The sequence below is a fragment of the Colletotrichum aenigma genome (assembly GCF_013390185.1).
Source record: "Colletotrichum aenigma strain Cg56 chromosome Unknown KSG_Cg56_contig01, whole genome shotgun sequence".
NCBI lineage: Eukaryota > Fungi > Ascomycota > Sordariomycetes > Glomerellales > Glomerellaceae > Colletotrichum > Colletotrichum aenigma.
In genome coordinates this window covers 4,504,593-4,522,195 of record NW_023500907.1, presented here as the reverse complement: position 1 = coordinate 4,522,195, position 17,603 = coordinate 4,504,593, and the positions used below count along the sequence as shown (strand labels likewise).

General features: G+C 54.4%; 4 protein-coding genes across 4 annotated transcripts; 3 read left to right on the top strand and 1 right to left on the bottom strand.

Moving 5' to 3' along the window:
* Positions 1 to 1,272: 1,272 nt before the first annotated feature.
* On the top strand, positions 1,273 to 5,319 carry CDC25 (Cell division control protein 25; the record flags this gene model as incomplete). The annotated part of the gene is made up of 5 exons (XM_037316435.1): positions 1,273 to 2,130; positions 2,175 to 4,481; positions 4,533 to 4,749; positions 4,805 to 5,075; positions 5,292 to 5,319. The coding sequence occupies 5 exons, from the start codon at positions 1,273 to 1,275 to the stop codon at positions 5,317 to 5,319; spliced, it is 3,681 nt and encodes a 1,226-aa protein (XP_037184686.1).
* A 1,259-nt stretch (positions 5,320 to 6,578) lies between these two features.
* CGCA056_v001173 (uncharacterized protein) lies at positions 6,579 to 7,556 on the bottom strand (the record flags this gene model as incomplete). Its single annotated transcript, XM_037316434.1, has 3 exons — positions 6,579 to 6,754; positions 6,811 to 7,365; positions 7,424 to 7,556. The coding sequence occupies 3 exons, from the start codon at positions 7,554 to 7,556 to the stop codon at positions 6,579 to 6,581; spliced, it is 864 nt and encodes a 287-aa protein (XP_037184685.1).
* A 1,152-nt stretch (positions 7,557 to 8,708) lies between these two features.
* Lipase 1 (Lipase 1) lies at positions 8,709 to 11,034 on the top strand (the record flags this gene model as incomplete). Its single annotated transcript, XM_037316433.1, has 3 exons — positions 8,709 to 8,790; positions 9,766 to 10,891; positions 10,959 to 11,034. The coding sequence occupies 3 exons, from the start codon at positions 8,709 to 8,711 to the stop codon at positions 11,032 to 11,034; spliced, it is 1,284 nt and encodes a 427-aa protein (XP_037184684.1).
* Positions 11,035 to 16,043: 5,009 nt separating this feature from the next.
* CGCA056_v001171 (uncharacterized protein) lies at positions 16,044 to 16,901 on the top strand (the record flags this gene model as incomplete). The annotated part of the gene is made up of 2 exons (XM_037316432.1): positions 16,044 to 16,046; positions 16,095 to 16,901. 2 exons carry the CDS (start codon positions 16,044 to 16,046, stop codon positions 16,899 to 16,901), a joined length of 810 nt encoding a protein of 269 aa, XP_037184683.1.
* Positions 16,902 to 17,603: the final 702 nt, after the last annotated feature.

The window sequence follows — 17,603 nt, the reverse complement described above, 5'->3', positions numbered from 1 at the left end:
TCTTACAAGGAAGCGGCCCTAGCCAGTGAGATGCCGGGAAATACTCAATGTACCCACTCTGCGGGAGACGGGCAGGCAGGGCCCTGGAGCAGCACGAGGAAGAGGAGGAGGGGAAGAGACGCCAAGGGCAAGGAGGGAGGAGGGAAAATGGAGGACGAGGAATTCAGGCTTGCGAAGAAGTCGGGTACTCTGGAACTACCTACCTTACCTGAGGAGGTGGGCGCCTAGCGTCCTACGATGTACCACTGCCGCTGCCGCTACCATTCCCACTCTCAATGTTGCTGGGAAGCCTGTTACTACGAGAGGCCTGAGTTACCCCCCGCCATCCCATCTCCCGCACCTCAGTTCCTACTGGGGCACAAAGCCTCAGTGTGTCTTGGGCCTGACCAGTCTTGCGACCACGGCCGCTAGATCAATCCCCCTAAGCACTCGGTGGCTTCCCATTGAAGAACACCACTACGGTCGAAACAACCATTGCCGCTCGCCTCAAGACGTTGCTGTTCCATCTCGTTCAAAGACGACGACGACGGCGACGACACCGAGATCGCAACTGAAAGATCCCTCGGCATCGGCACCCTCAGGGCAAGCGGCAATCAAACCGCCCTGTCTTACCTTCCGCTCCGGGCCCTCGACATCACCGACACCACTCTGTGTTGGTCGCTTCCGGGCGGGCTTCCCACATCAGGCGATCCTCTCCCGGCTCTACTCGACTCCTGCTGATATCGCCGCTGTCGTTGCTACTCCTCCTCATTCCCTCCCGCCCAGCGCCCACGACGCGAAAAATCTCCTAGCGAATCGTCGTCAGCATCCGACACGACTCTATCCGCCGGCACAACTGCTCATTCCACCATTCAGCTTTCGGAATCGCGAAAACTCGCCCGAAGTTCCCTTTCTCGAATACGCTCAGCCTCGGAGCATCATCTTCGTTGACACGCCCGCCTACACGCGGAAGCCGTACGTACACTTACTTACGCGCACACACGGCCGGGCTTGCCCACCTCCTTGGAAGAGAACGACGCCCCCGCAACCCCCTGCTCCAACCTGCGCCTACTCGATTGTGGGTTCGGTTCCCGACGCTCAGCATCTCGTCGCCCCAACCAACACACACACACACACACACACACATTCTTTTCCAGTACGCACACGGCTCTTTCAACGGCGCGATTGACGACCGCTTCTCCGACTGGACGTTACGAGGCTGGCGCAGAAGGAACACTCCTGCCCAGATCATGACTTGACCCTTCTGTGGGGTATCAGCGCGACCGCCTCATCATGCTGATGACACAAACCGCAGTGCCGGCACTAGTTCAGGGTCAGAAGAGTAACGCCTACAGTTCTCGACAAAAACCCTCGCGCGAAAACCTCCGTTCCGAATCTAGCAATTATTACCCTTTACAACCGGCGTTGGACGATTCCAACGTCGGCCAGTCCTACTCAACTTATTCCCAGACCATCGCAGCCACCTCCTCCCTCATGAACGGCATTGCGGGGACCGCCCCGCCGGGCACCATGTACGTCCGAGCCCTGTACGACTACGAGGCCGACGACCGTACCAGTCTCAGCTTCCACGAAGGAGACGTCATTCAGGTTATTACGCAGCTGGAAAGCGGTTGGTGGGACGGCGTTATCAACGGCGTACGCGGTTGGTTTCCAAGCAACTATTGTCAGATAATCACGAGCCCCGATGAAATTCCCGACCATGACCAGAATGGCGATCTTGGCCCTGTCGACGACGACCAAGATGACCAAGAAGTCTATGATGAGCAGCTTGAGGAGGACGATGAGTCGGAGTTGGACGATCTTAACAACGCCCTTCCGCTCGAGGGCACCGACTTGAGCGACAAATCGAGAGCCGATTTCTGGATTCCACAGGCAACCTCCGACGGCCGTCTTTTCTACTACAATATGATGACAGGAGACAGGAGTATGGAATTGCCCTTAGAGTCACCCGTGTCGACCAACGAAACTGGTCCGCGCAATAGGATGAACGTCAATGTTCCGGAAAAGACACGCCCACCCCCGGAGATGATGGCGAGAGGGCTGACGCAGGACGAGGATGAGGACTCGGAGGCAAATTCGGCATCGGAGCTAGAGGGCGAGTCTCTCATGCTTGCGTCTCGCGGATCCTTGGTAAGGTGTTCAATCCAGACGGATGTGTTCTCTCTTCTGACTAGGCCTACTCGTGGCAGCCTCGCAATCGACGACCCAACAACGACATGCTATCCCCGTCCACGTCCATGGACTCTATGAACGGCATCGCGCAAATCACTCGGGGGGAGAACAAATATGTGAACCCGAATTTGGCACCAAGCACCACGCCCATGATAGCATCTGCAACGTCGTTCACGAGCACGTCCTACAATACGCCGCCCACCAGCACCGTTCCTCGGTCGTTCTTCGATGATGGCTCAGCGCCCCCCCTCACGTGGACTCGCCTCGTATCCAACATGCGCAGAGCTGTAGATCGCTACCGTGACGCTATCACAAGCAACAATCGCTCCGAGTATGTTGCACGAGCAGAGGATATATCGGACCATTTGAGACTGTTGCTCGCGGCTGGCTCGGGCACCACAGATAACCACTCTGGCCAGCCTTCCATCATCTCAACAAACAAGGCCCTTTATCCTCACTTCAGAGACATGATGTCCAAGTTTTCAAAGCTCGTAATTTCTTCCCACATCGCTGCGGCTGACTGGCCCAACGCCGAGTCGGTACAAAAGTGCCTGCAAGAAGCCGATGGCGTTTTGCTTGGTGTCTTCAGCTATGTGGAGATCGCGCGACAGCAGAGGGGCGAGGAGATTCCTCGTCTGTTCCCTGGCTTCGTTATCGGCAGCTCCACGGGTGGCAGTTGGCAAAACAATGGCTTGGGGGCGCGTGACCCCATTACAGCCAACTTCCTTGAAGACGAGGAGGGTGTGGTCGAGCCAACAGCACTGCTAGATGGTAAGCTTCTGGAGCGGCATGATGAGCTGAAGAGAATGCTCGTATTCAGCATTCGAGAACTGGACAAGAACTTGGTCGTCGGGGACAAGATCATGATGCCATTCAAGCATGAAGTGATTGGCAACAACGTTTGTCTAGCGGGTGGAAAGGTTTTGGAGACTTTTAAACCATGGATCGCAGTCATCGAATCGATCGACCTGTCTTCGTTGGGGAATAGCTTTCAAACGCCGCAGCTGGCAGACTTCAGCACCAACAAGCAAAGTCTGTACGACAACATGTCGGACCTCATCTTGGGTTGTCAAGCAGTGGCCGGGCCACTGGCTGATGAATGGGCAGAAGTGCGAGGTGAAGCTCTGGAAAGCCGTCTAGACTATGTTCGACAGTGCGCAAAGGCGCTGGAAACGAACTCGTCACACATCGGGTTCTCCCTGCAACTACTGTCGGAACAAGTTCAGATCAACTTGCAGCAGCAGGCCGAATCGCGGCAGAGGGAGGACGTGGCCCAACGGGAACAGCTGCGGAGGAACGATACAATGCCGTACGACAGACCCCATCAGCGCACCGAATCCCGAACCATACCAGCTAGACCGCCGATGATAACTTCACAGTCCTTCACCGAAGGAGACGGTACTGGCAACTTCAGAGGAGGCGACTATTCCAAGGTCAAGAAGATTTTGGGCGACGACCCCAATCCTCAGAGCAACTTGCCACCTGTCGATGATACTCCTGAATTCCTGAAACTAGATCACGAACCCGACCTTTCCTGGGACAACAAGCTGCAACCACCCGTGGTCAAAGGTGGCACCCTGGAAGCACTTGTTGAGCAGCTCACCCGGCATGACAAGCTGGACTCGAACTTTAACAATACGTTCCTTCTTACGTACAGGTCGTTTACCACTGCCCAGGATCTCTTCAAGCTGCTCGTCAACCGTTTCGGCATTCAGCCTCCCGAGGGCCTCTCGCAATCTGACTTCGAAGCATGGCGGGACAGGAAACAGAAACTCATTCGCTTCCGTGTTGTGAATATCTTGAAGAGTTGGTTTGACAACTTTTGGATGGAAGACCACAACGAGGAATCGAAGCAGCTCATCCGAGATGTCTATACTTTTGCCAGAGATACGGTCAAATCAACCGAGACACCTGGGTCAGGGCCTCTCATGACCGTTTTGGATCAACGTCTCAGCGGTAAGGAGGCTGGAGCGCGACGCATGGTTCAGACGTTGAATCAAAATACGCCGTCGCCTATCATGCCAAAGAACATGAAGAAGTTGAAATTCCTGGACATTGACGTCACGGAGTTTGCTCGCCAACTTACGATCATCGAATCGCGACTGTATGGCAAGATCAAGCCAACCGAATGCCTCAACAAGACGTGGCAGAAGAAGGTTGCTGAAGGAGAACCTGAGCCTGCACCAAATGTCAAGGCTCTCATCTTGCATTCAAATCAAATGACGAACTGGGTTGCGGAGATGATTTTGGCACAAATGGATGTGAAGAAGCGTGTCATCGTCATCAAGCACTTCGTTTCGGTAGCAGACGTACGTAAAGCAATCTCACGGCAATGCAAGTCTCGCACTAACAATACGCAGAAATGCCGAAGTCTCAACAACTTTTCTACGCTTACATCAATTATTTCGGCGCTTGGAACTGCGCCAATCGCGCGTCTCAAGCGGACTTGGGATCAAGTCCCGCAAAGGACTCAAGGTGTCTTGGAGACGATGAGGAAACTTATGGCCAGCACCAAGAACTTTGGCGAGTATAGAGAGGCTCTGCACGTGGCAAACCCGCCCTGCATCCCCTTTTTTGGTGCGTAATCCCAATGAAATGTGAAGTCAATACGAAGTGCTGACTCAGCCGAAAGGTGTTTATTTGACTGATCTAACCTTCATTGAGGACGGTATTCCGTCTGTCATCAAAAAGACGAACCTCATCAACTTCGCGAAGAGGGCTAAGACAGCTGAAGTTATTCGTGATATCCAGCAGTACCAGGCCGTCGGCTACTCCTTGCAACCTGTCCCCGAACTCCAGGACTACATTATCAGCAACATGCAAGCCGCTGGAGATGTACATGAGATGTACGACAAGAGTTTGCAGGTGGAGCCACGTGAGCGAGAAGACGAGAAAATCGTGAGGTACGTAGTTCTGGAAGACCAGCTCGTGTTCTTAGGCTGGACTCAGGCTGGGATGAGAACGCAAGCCTTGTCCGATACACCACTCTTGTTCTTCGTTCCATGGCATGCTGCGTGGTCACTTTCTCTCGCTGACCCAAGCCCCTTCAACCTCCACTCCTGCCGTCCGATCTCGCCTGCTCGCATCTAGAATATATGCTTATACTATTAAAATCACAGGGTACTTGCCGAGTCAGGCTTCCTATGAAAGCCGTTTGTTGGGACGAGGTCGCCGCATCGCGCCTCCGCTACATGCACCACTACGACTGGTCGTCCATAGCCCCAATTCGATGCCGCTCATTCAACCGGTGTGCGGCAGCATGCACTGATCATCTCTGCAGCCAAGTTGTGCCAGCGACCGGCCCCTTATGGGTCCGTCTCTGCGCCAGACCATGGATTCATTGATGACTCCGGCCATCTTTAACTTGCGGGTATAGATTTAGCTCTACTCAGCTTTGGAGCACGCATGGTTGAGGACAGGGGAGCAGCGTTTCCAGGCAAACTTGGATCCGCCGATTCGAGCAAGTCGCGACTCCAGCGGACGAAAGAAAGGACGCCCCTACGAGCGTCGCGGACCATTGGAGGCAGCGGCGGGTGTTCTCTAAAACGCGAACGTGGGCATAGCATGGCCCAGAGGCGAGTTGTAATATTGACAGCCACGACCACGAAAGGGGAGGGCCGGGGTGCGTGGGTATACTCACACCTACCTCGGTCGTCAGCCGGGAGGCAAGGGACGGATGAGCTATGGATGAAAAGATGAGTGAATGAATCTTGGTGTATGATATTCTGGGATAAAATCATGATGAATGCTTCTTCTTTTTTTTTTCGAGCAGCTGGTCATGATCGTGGCCTGTGTTTACTCCCCGAGTCTAGGAAGAAGTGGGAGGGCTTCACCGTTTACGTCGAGCGCGCGTTGCTTGGTTCAAAATTCCCGATTCCAATTTCTCATGGGCGTACTTTTGTCACGGTTTTGTGCATTCGCATGTACAGATCAAAGTTCCACTGAAAGAACTGACCGGAGTGTGGTGCAACCTATACCGATCATTTGATACCATTGACGGCATGGCGAAGACTGACAGCGACGGGTATACCCTTCCAATGCGCCGAGTTACTTGGGGGTGAGTATATGGCAAGATTTTTGTAACAGAATGATGATGCTTTCCTAGCTATGTATTATCACATAGCACTTGCTGTAACTGGGGTAGAAATCATAAATAGGAAGCAGTGCAACAGGACAATGATGACCAAGTGCAGCGAACACTCTCGCCGCCACTCACCAAACAATGTAATCATTCAAGCGTCCGAACCATGCCATATAAATGATACTGGCCTTACTTCGCGGATAATCATTAAGAATGACTGTCATACAATCCGACCGTATGCTGGCCTAGTGTTGGTTACGTAGAAACATTGCAATTGCAACATGTACAGCTCCGAAAGAGACATTTGATACCGATTTGGTTGGGGTTAGTGGCGGTGCAGCTTGGCCTTAATCTTATCTCCAAGGCTCTTCTTTTCCTTTTCTGTGTTATCGCCGGGCCTGTGAGTTCGCTCTTCGCTACTGCTGGTCTTGTCGTGTTGACCCGGCTTGGCGGCGGCAGCCTTTGCGGCGGCAGCAGCAGGGTCTTTCTCGTCCATCAGGCCTAGTTAATTGTGTAAGCACAGAGATTTTACACCGGTTCAGGTGCCTTGTACTTACGATCCGCCTCCCGGCCAGCCCCAGGCTTGGTTGCGTCAAAGTCACCACCATCAGCGGCTAGACCGGTACTCTTCACATATTTCTCTCCAGTACCTTCGCCATGACTCTTCTTCTGGGGACCATCCTCCTCATCATCATCCGCTGCTGCGTCGCCGGCAAAACCACCATCGCCCGGTACGCCCTCCACTCCACCGGCATCGCCTCCACGTTCTTTGGCCACCGCCTCCAACGGCTTCGGGCCAGGTCCGTCGAGCTTGTCGCCCTCATTTGCGGGGCCTGTCCCTGAAGTACTGACATCTTGACCCTTGGGTTTCGGGTCGGTAGCTGGGTCAGTCGGGGACCTTGTGTCAGTTTTACCGGCGGCACTTTCATGCGGAGCTGCATCATCTGCGGAGTGTTCTTTCAGTTCAGGTTTGCCGATTTGATCTTTATGTTTGACGGTGTCTTCGGTCGTGGCAGATGTCTCTTTGGACACGGCAGCGGCGGTTGTCGACGTAACCTTTTCAGGCGCCGTGCGAGCGTCGTCCGCAATGTTGGCTTTTTTGGAGGGATTCTCTAGCGCTCGTGTCAGGATAAGCAATTCCAAGTGTGCCGTGCCTCTTCTTCTTCATACCGATGTTGCCGGCGTCATAAGGTTCGCCATTGCTGGTATTTCCGGATACGCCAGAGACAGGCTCTTCCTTAGCCTCATTTGTTCCCCATATGGCCTTGGTTGCAGCGCTCGCCATGGTATTGATGGCTTCCATTGTGACTGTCCTATGTCGGCGTTTGTGGAATGCCGCAGATTTTCCCGAGTCTCACGGATGTGAATACTGCCTGTGTGTTTTCGAATTCGGGGTGCGATGTGCTGGTGGCTCAATGAATTCGTGTTGGTAGATGCTGTCAGGAGGGAAGAAAGTTGGCGGGGTGAGGATGTCATATGGCTTCTTATACATGCATCTTCGGCCAAGTCTGACGTCTTCAGGTCCTGCAGGTTCCTTGTCTACGTTTGCTACCTTCGTCGATGAGCGTACCTTGCTTAACTTGGTCAGCGGGGGGGGGCTCATCAAGCGTTGGGTAGGGCAGGTCCGGCACAAGTCCCTTCTGGTGCGGCTACGGTAGCGTGCTATGCAGGCTTTTGATGCAACGGCTGTTGCGGCTCGGGCAAGGACGATATATCTTGGCCTAGGTCGTCTAGAGTGTACCTCAGCTACAGCAGCAGAAGAGGCGCATCGGGAGTCGGCTGTGCCGCCTCCTTGCCCGATATTTGGCACCATCTGTGTAAGTGAGGTACATAGTACACGAGCAGCGGTGGGCACATCATGGCTAGTGTAGCAGCCACGTCCGGTCGTCGTCTAGATGCTCTTCAGTCGAATCCTGGCCTCGGATTCGTCGTCACGGCAGCAGAGGGGCGAGCCTAAAGCAAGGCAGTGTGGGTTTGGAAGGGGAAGGGTTGACGGGATAGGCCGGGGGCAAAAGCAAGCAGGCCGTGTTGCGATTGTTTTGTCATCTGGGAGCAGCGCTCGAAGCAAGTCACGTCAAGGCTGGCGCAAACGGATGAAGTGCAGTGGCTCCCGATGTGGAAGGGGGATGAAGGCCTGGCCAACGAGCGGACAGGCATTGGAGTGGTAGTTCGTCATCCTGCGCGCTTGTCCATCATCCCGCCAAGATAGCCCTGCGTCTTGACGGAGGGATGAGGGGCACAGGTGGGATCGGTCGATCGTTGGCTGGGAAAGTGGGACAGTCTGGGGGAATTTGAAGAGCTATGACGTTGGGCGGCACACGTGCTACATGGGATGAAGGAAGCAGCATCCCAGCGTGGTGGTGAGCTCAGGGAGAATCTGATGTGAACAAGATAGCGCACCGATTACGTCATGGGTCGGGTGAGTAGATTACCTTGGGTAATGTACACGGCAGGTATGCAGTACCACCGCAGTATTTGGTACCAGCTCGAGACAGCAGGAAGCTTGGGAACATGGACCTTCGACGACCTACCTAGTTGTGCATTTGTTGCGTCTTTGCTTTCGGTGCCTACCAGCAGAAGCCAAGAAGGGCACCATGTTTGTCCCGCTCCCGAAGCTTGGCTGCCGCCAAATAAGGGTCTTCTTCATGGAGACTCACGTTACCGCTTTCACAAGCGCCATGGGCCATAGCTGTGTTTTCATGCCACGCCCTTAGCCCAAGCAGCCTTGCGTGCTTAGAGCTGCAGCCAAGGCGGGACGGTGAAGGTGGAAAGCCAGGTCGAAGATCCCCCGGGTATCCAACGTCCCATTTCGTCACGTGCGGAACCTTCGGCGTTGAATCCGGCCGGATGCCCAGCGTTCTGGTGGAGTAGGTAGGCACCGAGTCGGAGTTGCCTGCCGTGAAGCAGTTGGTCGGTCGGTGTGAATGGCGTGGTTACGCCTTTGACAAAAACATGCGATGTGCCATTCCTCCAGGTCTTCCCCATCACGTGAATTGGATCGACTACTTGCCCGTACACTGTTTGAAGGCGACATGAAGTGGACCTTCCAGCGTTCTGGAATGTCCCTTGTGCGTTGGTCCACGTACTCGTCTGGCCTAACCCAAACAACGTGCGGATGCGTCAGCCGCGCGGTATATCATGCCGCCATGCTGACACCAACTCGTTGTGCACGTTTGGATGGCCGTAGCCGACGGGTATGGGCTGGGTTAATCAAGTTCCTGCACCCGTTATCGCGACAGGTCTAATCTCGCGTGGACCTGTACTGAATCTCCGGTACATATTCCAGCATTCTCCCGCCACACAGCTCTCCGGTGTGCATCGAGATATGGTCCTTCTATTTGCCTCATATCGAATTTTCCTGCTAGTCGGGGCGGCTGTGCCAATCAATGGCCAAGTAGCACCGTCCTCTGGAGGTCCGGATGAAGACCAGCACGTTATTACTTCTCACCAGGGCACGTGTTGAAATTCATTTGCCACGAGATATGTCCTTAACTGACCTTGAAGCCTCGCAGACTCCTTGTCGGGCACAACCCAGGTTGTTCCCCTCGTGAATCGTCCTGTATCACCCGGCACAGCCGGCCTCGTTGCGTTTGGGGACTCCTACAGCGCGGGAATCGGGACAGGCGTACATGGCAAGGAGACTGATTGTAGACTCGGAGAGCACGCACACCCTGTCTTGATCTACGCTGATCTAGCAGGAAGCCAAGGCCCCAATACGACAGCCTTCCAGTTTCTTTCCTGCACCGGTTCTACAACTGGTAACATCGTGTCGGGGGGCGAGCGCAGTCAGATCGATAGCTTCAACGCCTCGATCAATGCAGACTTTGCGCTGCTTTCTATTGGAGGCAACGATCTAGGCTTCTTCAAGGTGATGAACGCCTGTATCTTTCGCTTCTACAGCTTCTACTCCGGTACATGCGAAACGGCACTACATGAGGCGGCCGAGCAAATCGAGGGCAGCGCCTTTGAACAGCGTCTGGAGATGGTCGTCATGCAGATATTGGATAAGGTCCAGTGGGAGAAACGCCCTTGGTTCGTCATCACCGTCACCGGATACGCGCGCTTTTTCAACGCCGACACTGATGAGTGCGACAACTGCACGCTGGGTGTGTGGTCACAAGGCCCCAAACTTGATCGAGTCCGTGTCCGCAAGCGCATGAACGACCTGGTCCTCGCAGTCAACGATAAACTGAGGAAGTCCATAGACAACGTCAACTCCAGGTTCACGGTGCCCAAGGTGGTTTTTGTTGATTATGATGCCAGATTCGATGGCCATCGCTTCTGCGAGCCCAATGTGACGGAGCCAGCTTACAACCGGACCGAGACGTGGTTCTTCTTGGTGGGTGGGAAGGACAACGATCCGAACGTGACGGACCCCACCCCGGCTCCGAATGCCACCATCGCTGGCGCCGGTTCCGACTGCGCGTCCGCAAGGACGTTGTCATCCCCATCTCCTTTTGTAGACCCAGATACCTGTCTGGGCCCTGCCGAAAGTTCCGGAGATTGGGGTTTGCTTGCCATCTGCTACATGGCCAGGGCACAACAAGAAGATCCATCGCTACGATTTGCCCGCGACGATGTCATATCGCAAAACTCCATGTGGTATGTTCCTACATATTACGGCAAGACTTTCCATCCGTGAGTGATCTTTCTTGATGGTACATGCTGTCTCTGGCTTCCGATACTATGTACTGACGAGAACAAGGAGAAGCTTGGGTCACGAGGCGATCAAGGATGAGATATACCGCGTGTGGGCTGAGCTAGGTTTTGTGTACGGATAGACGCCGCGGACAGCATACGTAAGCGCATCGCAGCAGCTGTGATATACATTCGTCGCAAGCTATTCAAGGTGGCAAAACGTCGTAGTATGGGCCTGCTAAATCGCAGGTTGTGCTAGAAGGAGCTCATTCACGATTGACAGTGATTCCTTCATGTAAGAGTCGTCGGACGTTGCCGCTCGCAGAACCTGGTTGTGGAACGACGTCGAACTGAGTGTGCTCGATTTCTGGGCATCAGTCGGAGAGACTCAGGTATCTGGATGCAGATTGCGCCGAAACTCCGTTCCTCACATGTCGACGGCAGCTCGGAGGACATGGCTGCAGGGGAAGGTGGTACCGCGGTCTCCTTGGGGATGCTGGTGCATAGGTTCGCCGGGGGTGTTCTTTGCTTGGCCCGGAGAAACTCTCGGCGAACGTCAAATAGAAAAGCTTTTCGATCATCGATGTCCTAGGTGCGCCCTCAATTGCTGCCACAGGTACTGCTTCTGGTAGGATCGGACGAAGCCTTGATATTGCCAATGAAGGAGGAATTTCGAAAGAAACTTGTTCGCCGGAAGTGGTGCATTGGAGATATTCGTCAAGTGCAGATTGCAAACGAGAACGAGGGCGTACCGTATGGACAGACTGACTCCTTCAAATCTCGCGTTGCCCCCCTTACGGCGGTGTCTCGTGCAGAGAAACTTCCTATTGGGCAGCCTCGGCGTCGATCTGCTCCTCCACCTCCGCTTCTTTGGGCCTGGGAGGGGGGAATAGGGTTTGTCGAGTTGTCACCTCTGGGCTGCTGCTGCTCGCCACGTCGGCTCCGGACATCGGATATAAGTGCTACAATACGTAGCTGGCTATGCAGATGGGACGAAATAGAGAGTCTGAGTTGCACCGGAGGCCTGGTGGTCGATTGGGGTTCGGGCAATTGATTGCAGGTCAGTACTAAGCGGGATTGCAACGGAAGGGGGAAGGACAGAATGAAATAATGGTAAATTACGGCAAACTCCATTGCCCATGTTGTTCCCGTGCCTTTCGGTTGATGAGGGTGGGTTGAGCCAGAGTCAGTCAAGGTTGTAGAGGTCGGCAGTCATGACAAGACATAGGCAGCTAATTAACCCACTTGGCAACACATAATACTGCATAGTACGGGCCTATGGAGTGTGGACGGACTATGTATCCGTACTGCGTACATATTAACGAGGCAGGGTACGATAACCGTTGGCCAGGATCGGGATGGCAGGGTGGTTCGTTTCGTTTGCTTCGGAGCAACGGACAGTGTCCCGGTGCCTGGAACATGGAACAAGAGCCCCTCTCCCCAGTATCGAGGCCCACAGACCCAGCGATGCCGTCCAACAATGCAGTCAGGACTCAGACCAGGGGAGAAGAGCATAGAGTAGTGTACTGTGACATTTCACGTTCTGGCAATTTCCAAGGTCCTGCGTATTTGGACATGCCACCACACCACTGGCAGGACGGTACAGTGTGTATGTTTGTATGTACTTCCTGTGCCTTGTCCGTATTGTGCGTGCATGCTTGCATCTGCATGATGCACTCTGCAGGCAGCCCGATCGACACACCTCTCATCAGTCTCCTGAACTCTTAACTCAGCACGCACTATTCGTACGCAGTAAGTACGCCGTATGCGTGCCGTAGCAGGACCACCTCCACTCTGGCCACGGTGCGGCGCGGTGCGATGCGATGCGATGCGATGCGATGTCGCTGTGCCTATCGCCTTGCCGTACCTGGGTTGTGTGGCCGGTGCACGTTGAGGAGGCTGCCCGGGCAGCAGTCGGGGATTAGTTACGTGTCCTAGGTGGGATCGCGGGTTCATAGATGCGGCAGGATGGGAATCAGGGCCAACGTCTCGTCTTTACTCGAGAGTCTTCAGGGAGAGTTTTCCTACGAAGAGCGCGATATGCCCAGCCACTCTGAGCTGCCATCCGCCACAGTTTCATTTGTAATGCAGCAGATCGTGGTGGACGTGATTGGGTGCGCGTTGGGCACGGCGCTAGGAACTTGCCGTGTTCTTGCAGGGCATTGCCTGCTTGCGACGACGCGGGCTTGGCCCTTGTGAATGGAAAAAGGGCTGTGGACATGTGTCGGTGTCTACTCTATATTTAGTACTATTTGTCCTGTTTGTCTAGGACTCCATGTAATAGGTATACGTGCTTATTATACCAGTGCAGCGGGCCTTGGTGCTTGGTTGGTACTCACGCTCCGGGCTCTGTGGATAGAGGGGACCAAGTAAGGACTGGGATATGGATGCTTCAAGGTTGGATCCTGCCCACGTTGAGCATGTTTGGGACGCAAGCATGTGTCTTCATGGCGGACTAGGAGCCCGGGTCCGAGGGCTGCGCGGAGATGGAGATACCCAATGAGAGAGGGGCGAAAGGTGGTCTAGAAGTGCGTGTAGTACGTCGGTATGCTTGATGTCTTCCACGCATGCCCTGTCAGTCTCCGAGTCCGAATTGAAGAGATGCGCAGTAAAGTACGCCGTCACAGATACGACTGCAGCGACTGGGGTGGGCCAGAGTTTCTGTACATGTTGATGTAAATACGTCAACCATCTCTGAGATGAAACTCTCTGGTAGGTAGGGCTCGGTCAACCTTACCTAAGCGTGCTTGCCCTCCTTGTATGAGGCGGGATTCATTGACGGATCCCGCTGGGAGGTGAGGCACCCTACCTAGGTACCTGGGTTGTACGTGCCTTGGGACGCCCTGTGCCCTTGCTCAACTCAATGCCGGAGCTTTCCCCAAGTCCGAGCTGCAGCCACACACACACACACACACACACACTGACACACTGACACTGGACCTACCTAGGACGACCTCATGCCGCTATCTACCTAACAGTCGTGCGCCCCCCAAGTAGGCGAGTTGTACCTTCACCGTCGGGTGTCTCGAGTATCAACGGCTCTTGGGCAATTCTCTGACGTCTGCATCGCCAACTTCAACTGCTTGGGGGCACATCCCTCCTCGGGAGCTGCATTCCTTCACACCAAAAATTACCTCAGGTAGTCAACCTGTGCCTAATTAGCAGCCATCCTGTCTTGCATAGCACTGCCCTCCTGCCTTTCCCTCAGAGACAACATATCCAAACCCCAGAGTCTTTCCTTTCCGTCGAGTCTAGACATCTCCCGCCCGTGTCTTGCAGCCCTTGACGATGAGCTGCTTTGTTCCCCCTCCCCTCCCTGGTCCTAGTGTCATTTGGATCCGCGACGGGAGCCTCCACGCCCGCGCCCACCCCCCCCCCCCCCCCCCCCCCCCGCCCCTCTTCATGCTCATCCTGCTGGTCCCCTCTCGTGCGCCCGTCCCTTTGCTTTTTAGGACTTGGGACTTGGGATTGGAGCCCCGCGCAGAGTGCAGTGCGGCTTGGAACTCTGGGACAGCTCCTAAACCTGGACTTGGCTGACAATCCTCTCCGCACCATCACCCAGCAGCTAATTACAACACTGTTCGCACCGAACCGTACCATACCCTACCTTGCCTTGCCTTGCCTTGCCTTCCGCAGACTAAACTTTCTCTCTTAACCTTGCCTTGTGTGTCATTCTCTGTCTCCTAATAGGGAACTGCTGCGGATACATCTTTTTCTCCCACCTCTCGTCACTACTCACCTCGACCTCGTCACACGCAACTCGACCGCTGGACTCGATCGAGACACTCATCCGCCGGCCTCGTTGCCGCCGTCTCTCGTTCCCGCCCGAATTGCCATCGTCGCGGAGTCTATTGCTCGACATCAGGGTGGCATAGTGCTGCCTTTCTCTCCGCGTGATGGGCCAGTCGTCCTAGCCCGCTCCAGTTCGTACCGAATCACCATCCACGCCGCCATCAGCATCAGACTCTCTAGGAACTGATATTGACGTCCGTGGCCTGCAAAGCCTCTCCGCCGCAAGAATGGTATACTGCGGCAAGGCCTCTCAAGGTTGCCAAAACTGTCGGACTCGCCGTATCAAGGTCAGCCGCGTCGCCCCGTCCCACCCTCGGCACGTTCACCATCTCTAAGCCTACTGCCGCCCCCCTCTTCTAGACGTTGAGAATAGATGAGCGCTTCATACAGGCAGGTGCAAGCTGTATCGTGACTGACAAGAACCCCTTTCAGTGCGATAAAGTGAAGCCCGAATGCTCACAATGTATTCGTGTGGGCAAGAAATGCCCTGGCTACCGAGATCAGCTCTCTCTCATGTTTAGAGACGAGTCAAAAAAGGTGATCAAGAAAGCTCACGCGCAGTGGGGTGTCCCCGAGGGCTCCGAAAACGAGAACGGATCTGCCATATTGTCCATGTCGACTGCTCCGACTCCGCCATCGTCGTCTCCAGCTTACAGCCGAAAGAGCTCACCGACTAGCGGCGGAAATGCATCACGGTCAGGAAAGGCTTCAGCCTCACCAGTTTCCGCCTCCGTCTCCCCATCTTCGAGACACCACTCTCCGGGCTCGGTGTCTCCGATGGTGTTACCGATTGTCAAACAAGAACCAGTCCGGGAGACGAGTCCTTTGACTATTCGCGTTGGTCCTACCCTGGAGGAACAAGGCCTGCAATTTTACGTCAATCGATACCTCGTAGGACATCCAGATGAAGTCAAATCGGCCTCAGATCTTGCCTCAGAACCTTGGGTATGGCACCCAGCGTTGCAAGATGTTATGTGCGCCGTGGGGCTTGCCGGGCTGCACAATCTGACGGGAAACATTGAAATGATGTCGATGGCACGGGAGAAGTATGGGTCTGCACTACGTCAGACAGGAAAGCTGATACGTCCGCCGCATACCCCAAGTATTGACGTAACTATGAGGGCCGTCGTGGCACTAGCGATGTTCGAGGTAGGTTGCTGGTGCTCTGAAGAGCGTCTGCGAGACAATGCTTGAGGAACCGCAAATACTGACGGTTAAAAAGGTTGTCAAAGGAACCCACCATTCGACAGGCACTGTTCATGCCCATGTCATGGGTGGTGCTGCATTGATGAGGAGTTGGTGCCCGATGCCTAGCGTGCCCTTTGGTGGATTTAGAGCCCTACTGCAGTTGTGTTACTCGATGGTAATTCCTTCACCCCACACTCTACGCTGAGGTATGCTAATTTCGTAGTTTATTCCTCTTCACGTAGCGGGGATGCCGATGCCTCCGGACTTCTACGACTGGGTTTCTTACGGATCGCAACTACAGATGCCTTTTGATCTTCCTTCCACCGATCTTGCAGTCCTGATCGCCCGCTTTGTAGAAATATCTTCTTTCATCAACAATCACGTTGTTAGCGACGGCAAACCCAAGACGGCCAATGTCATCCAGCAACTCCTAGAATTGGACGCTGACCTTTCGGCTTGGGAGGCGGGGCTGAAGGGGGAATGGGAATATCGTGTCGTCCACGCGACCCATTTGCCACCGAAGGCAGTCTTCCAGGGTGAATACCACAAGTACCATGATGTCTGGACTGCTCGCATATGGAACTACTACCGATGGGCCCGAATACTGGTCAACCAGACCCTACTCGACTTGGCAAATCAGAATCCTGCATCAAGTTTGTCCTTACTGTCAGCAGCTGCGCGCGACAAGCTCCTCAAGCTCATACGAAAGCTTGCGAAGGACACCTTAGTCAGCGCTCCAACACATTGGCGACACCCCGTTTTAGACGAGACGGCGCAGGTAACCGTGGAGAGTCCGGGAGGAGGGGGGGCTGGATCAGCAGGACTGCCGGCTTTACTGTTTCACTTGAAAGTGGCAGGCTGCGCTCCTGGGGTCCCAAAAGAATATTGGGAATGGTCGCTGGCTGTTATTCAGACGATATGGAGTGACATGGGCATGCTACATGCACGATCGATGATGGAGGCCATGCGAGCCCACGAAGACACGGTGCACAGGACCGGGGCAGCAGGCATTCTCGCAGACGACTGGTGATGAGTCCAAAGACGGTTTCACGATTGGCGTACAGGGTATTTTTTATGATCTGCGAAACTGCGAGGGCTGAAAAGACTATCTGTGCTGCATTGGGATCTGGACTTAAGGTTAGGTGATACCATCATTTTGGGAGCATCAGACACTTGGATGTGTTGGAGCATCCGAGAAAGGGCTTTTCTTTACTGGCAAAACCCGGATACGATACATTGGTTATATGAATCGGATTCGAATGAATTAAGAGACGAATGGTACGGAAAATCCGCTGTTTCCTGGTGAAAGGCTATTCGAATTCTTGAGTGCTGTTGGGTTATCTCGCTCCCGACGGGCCGAGCAACTAGGCGGCGTGACTTTTGATATCGAGACAGTGCGAACGGCATTTGTCCGATGATATTGGCACGGACATCAGAGTCCAACAACCTATGGGAGCTTCCACTGCGGAGACCTGCAGCCGCAACGCGTGACCCTGCCTACCGTCCACCAGGGTCAGCCAAGGCATCAATCAACGACAGTTGACCACTACCATCATCCGCACATCTATGCAATCCAACACCATTTCTCAGCGAACGACACCGGCGCATCCAATGAAACCTCGGTGTTCTGGCGCATACTGGCTGCCATGAAGTAACGCTTCTGGCCGAGTTTATCATCGCCGGACTCCGAAGACACCCTCGCGCGTCATCGAGGCCGCCCAACCCAGCCCGT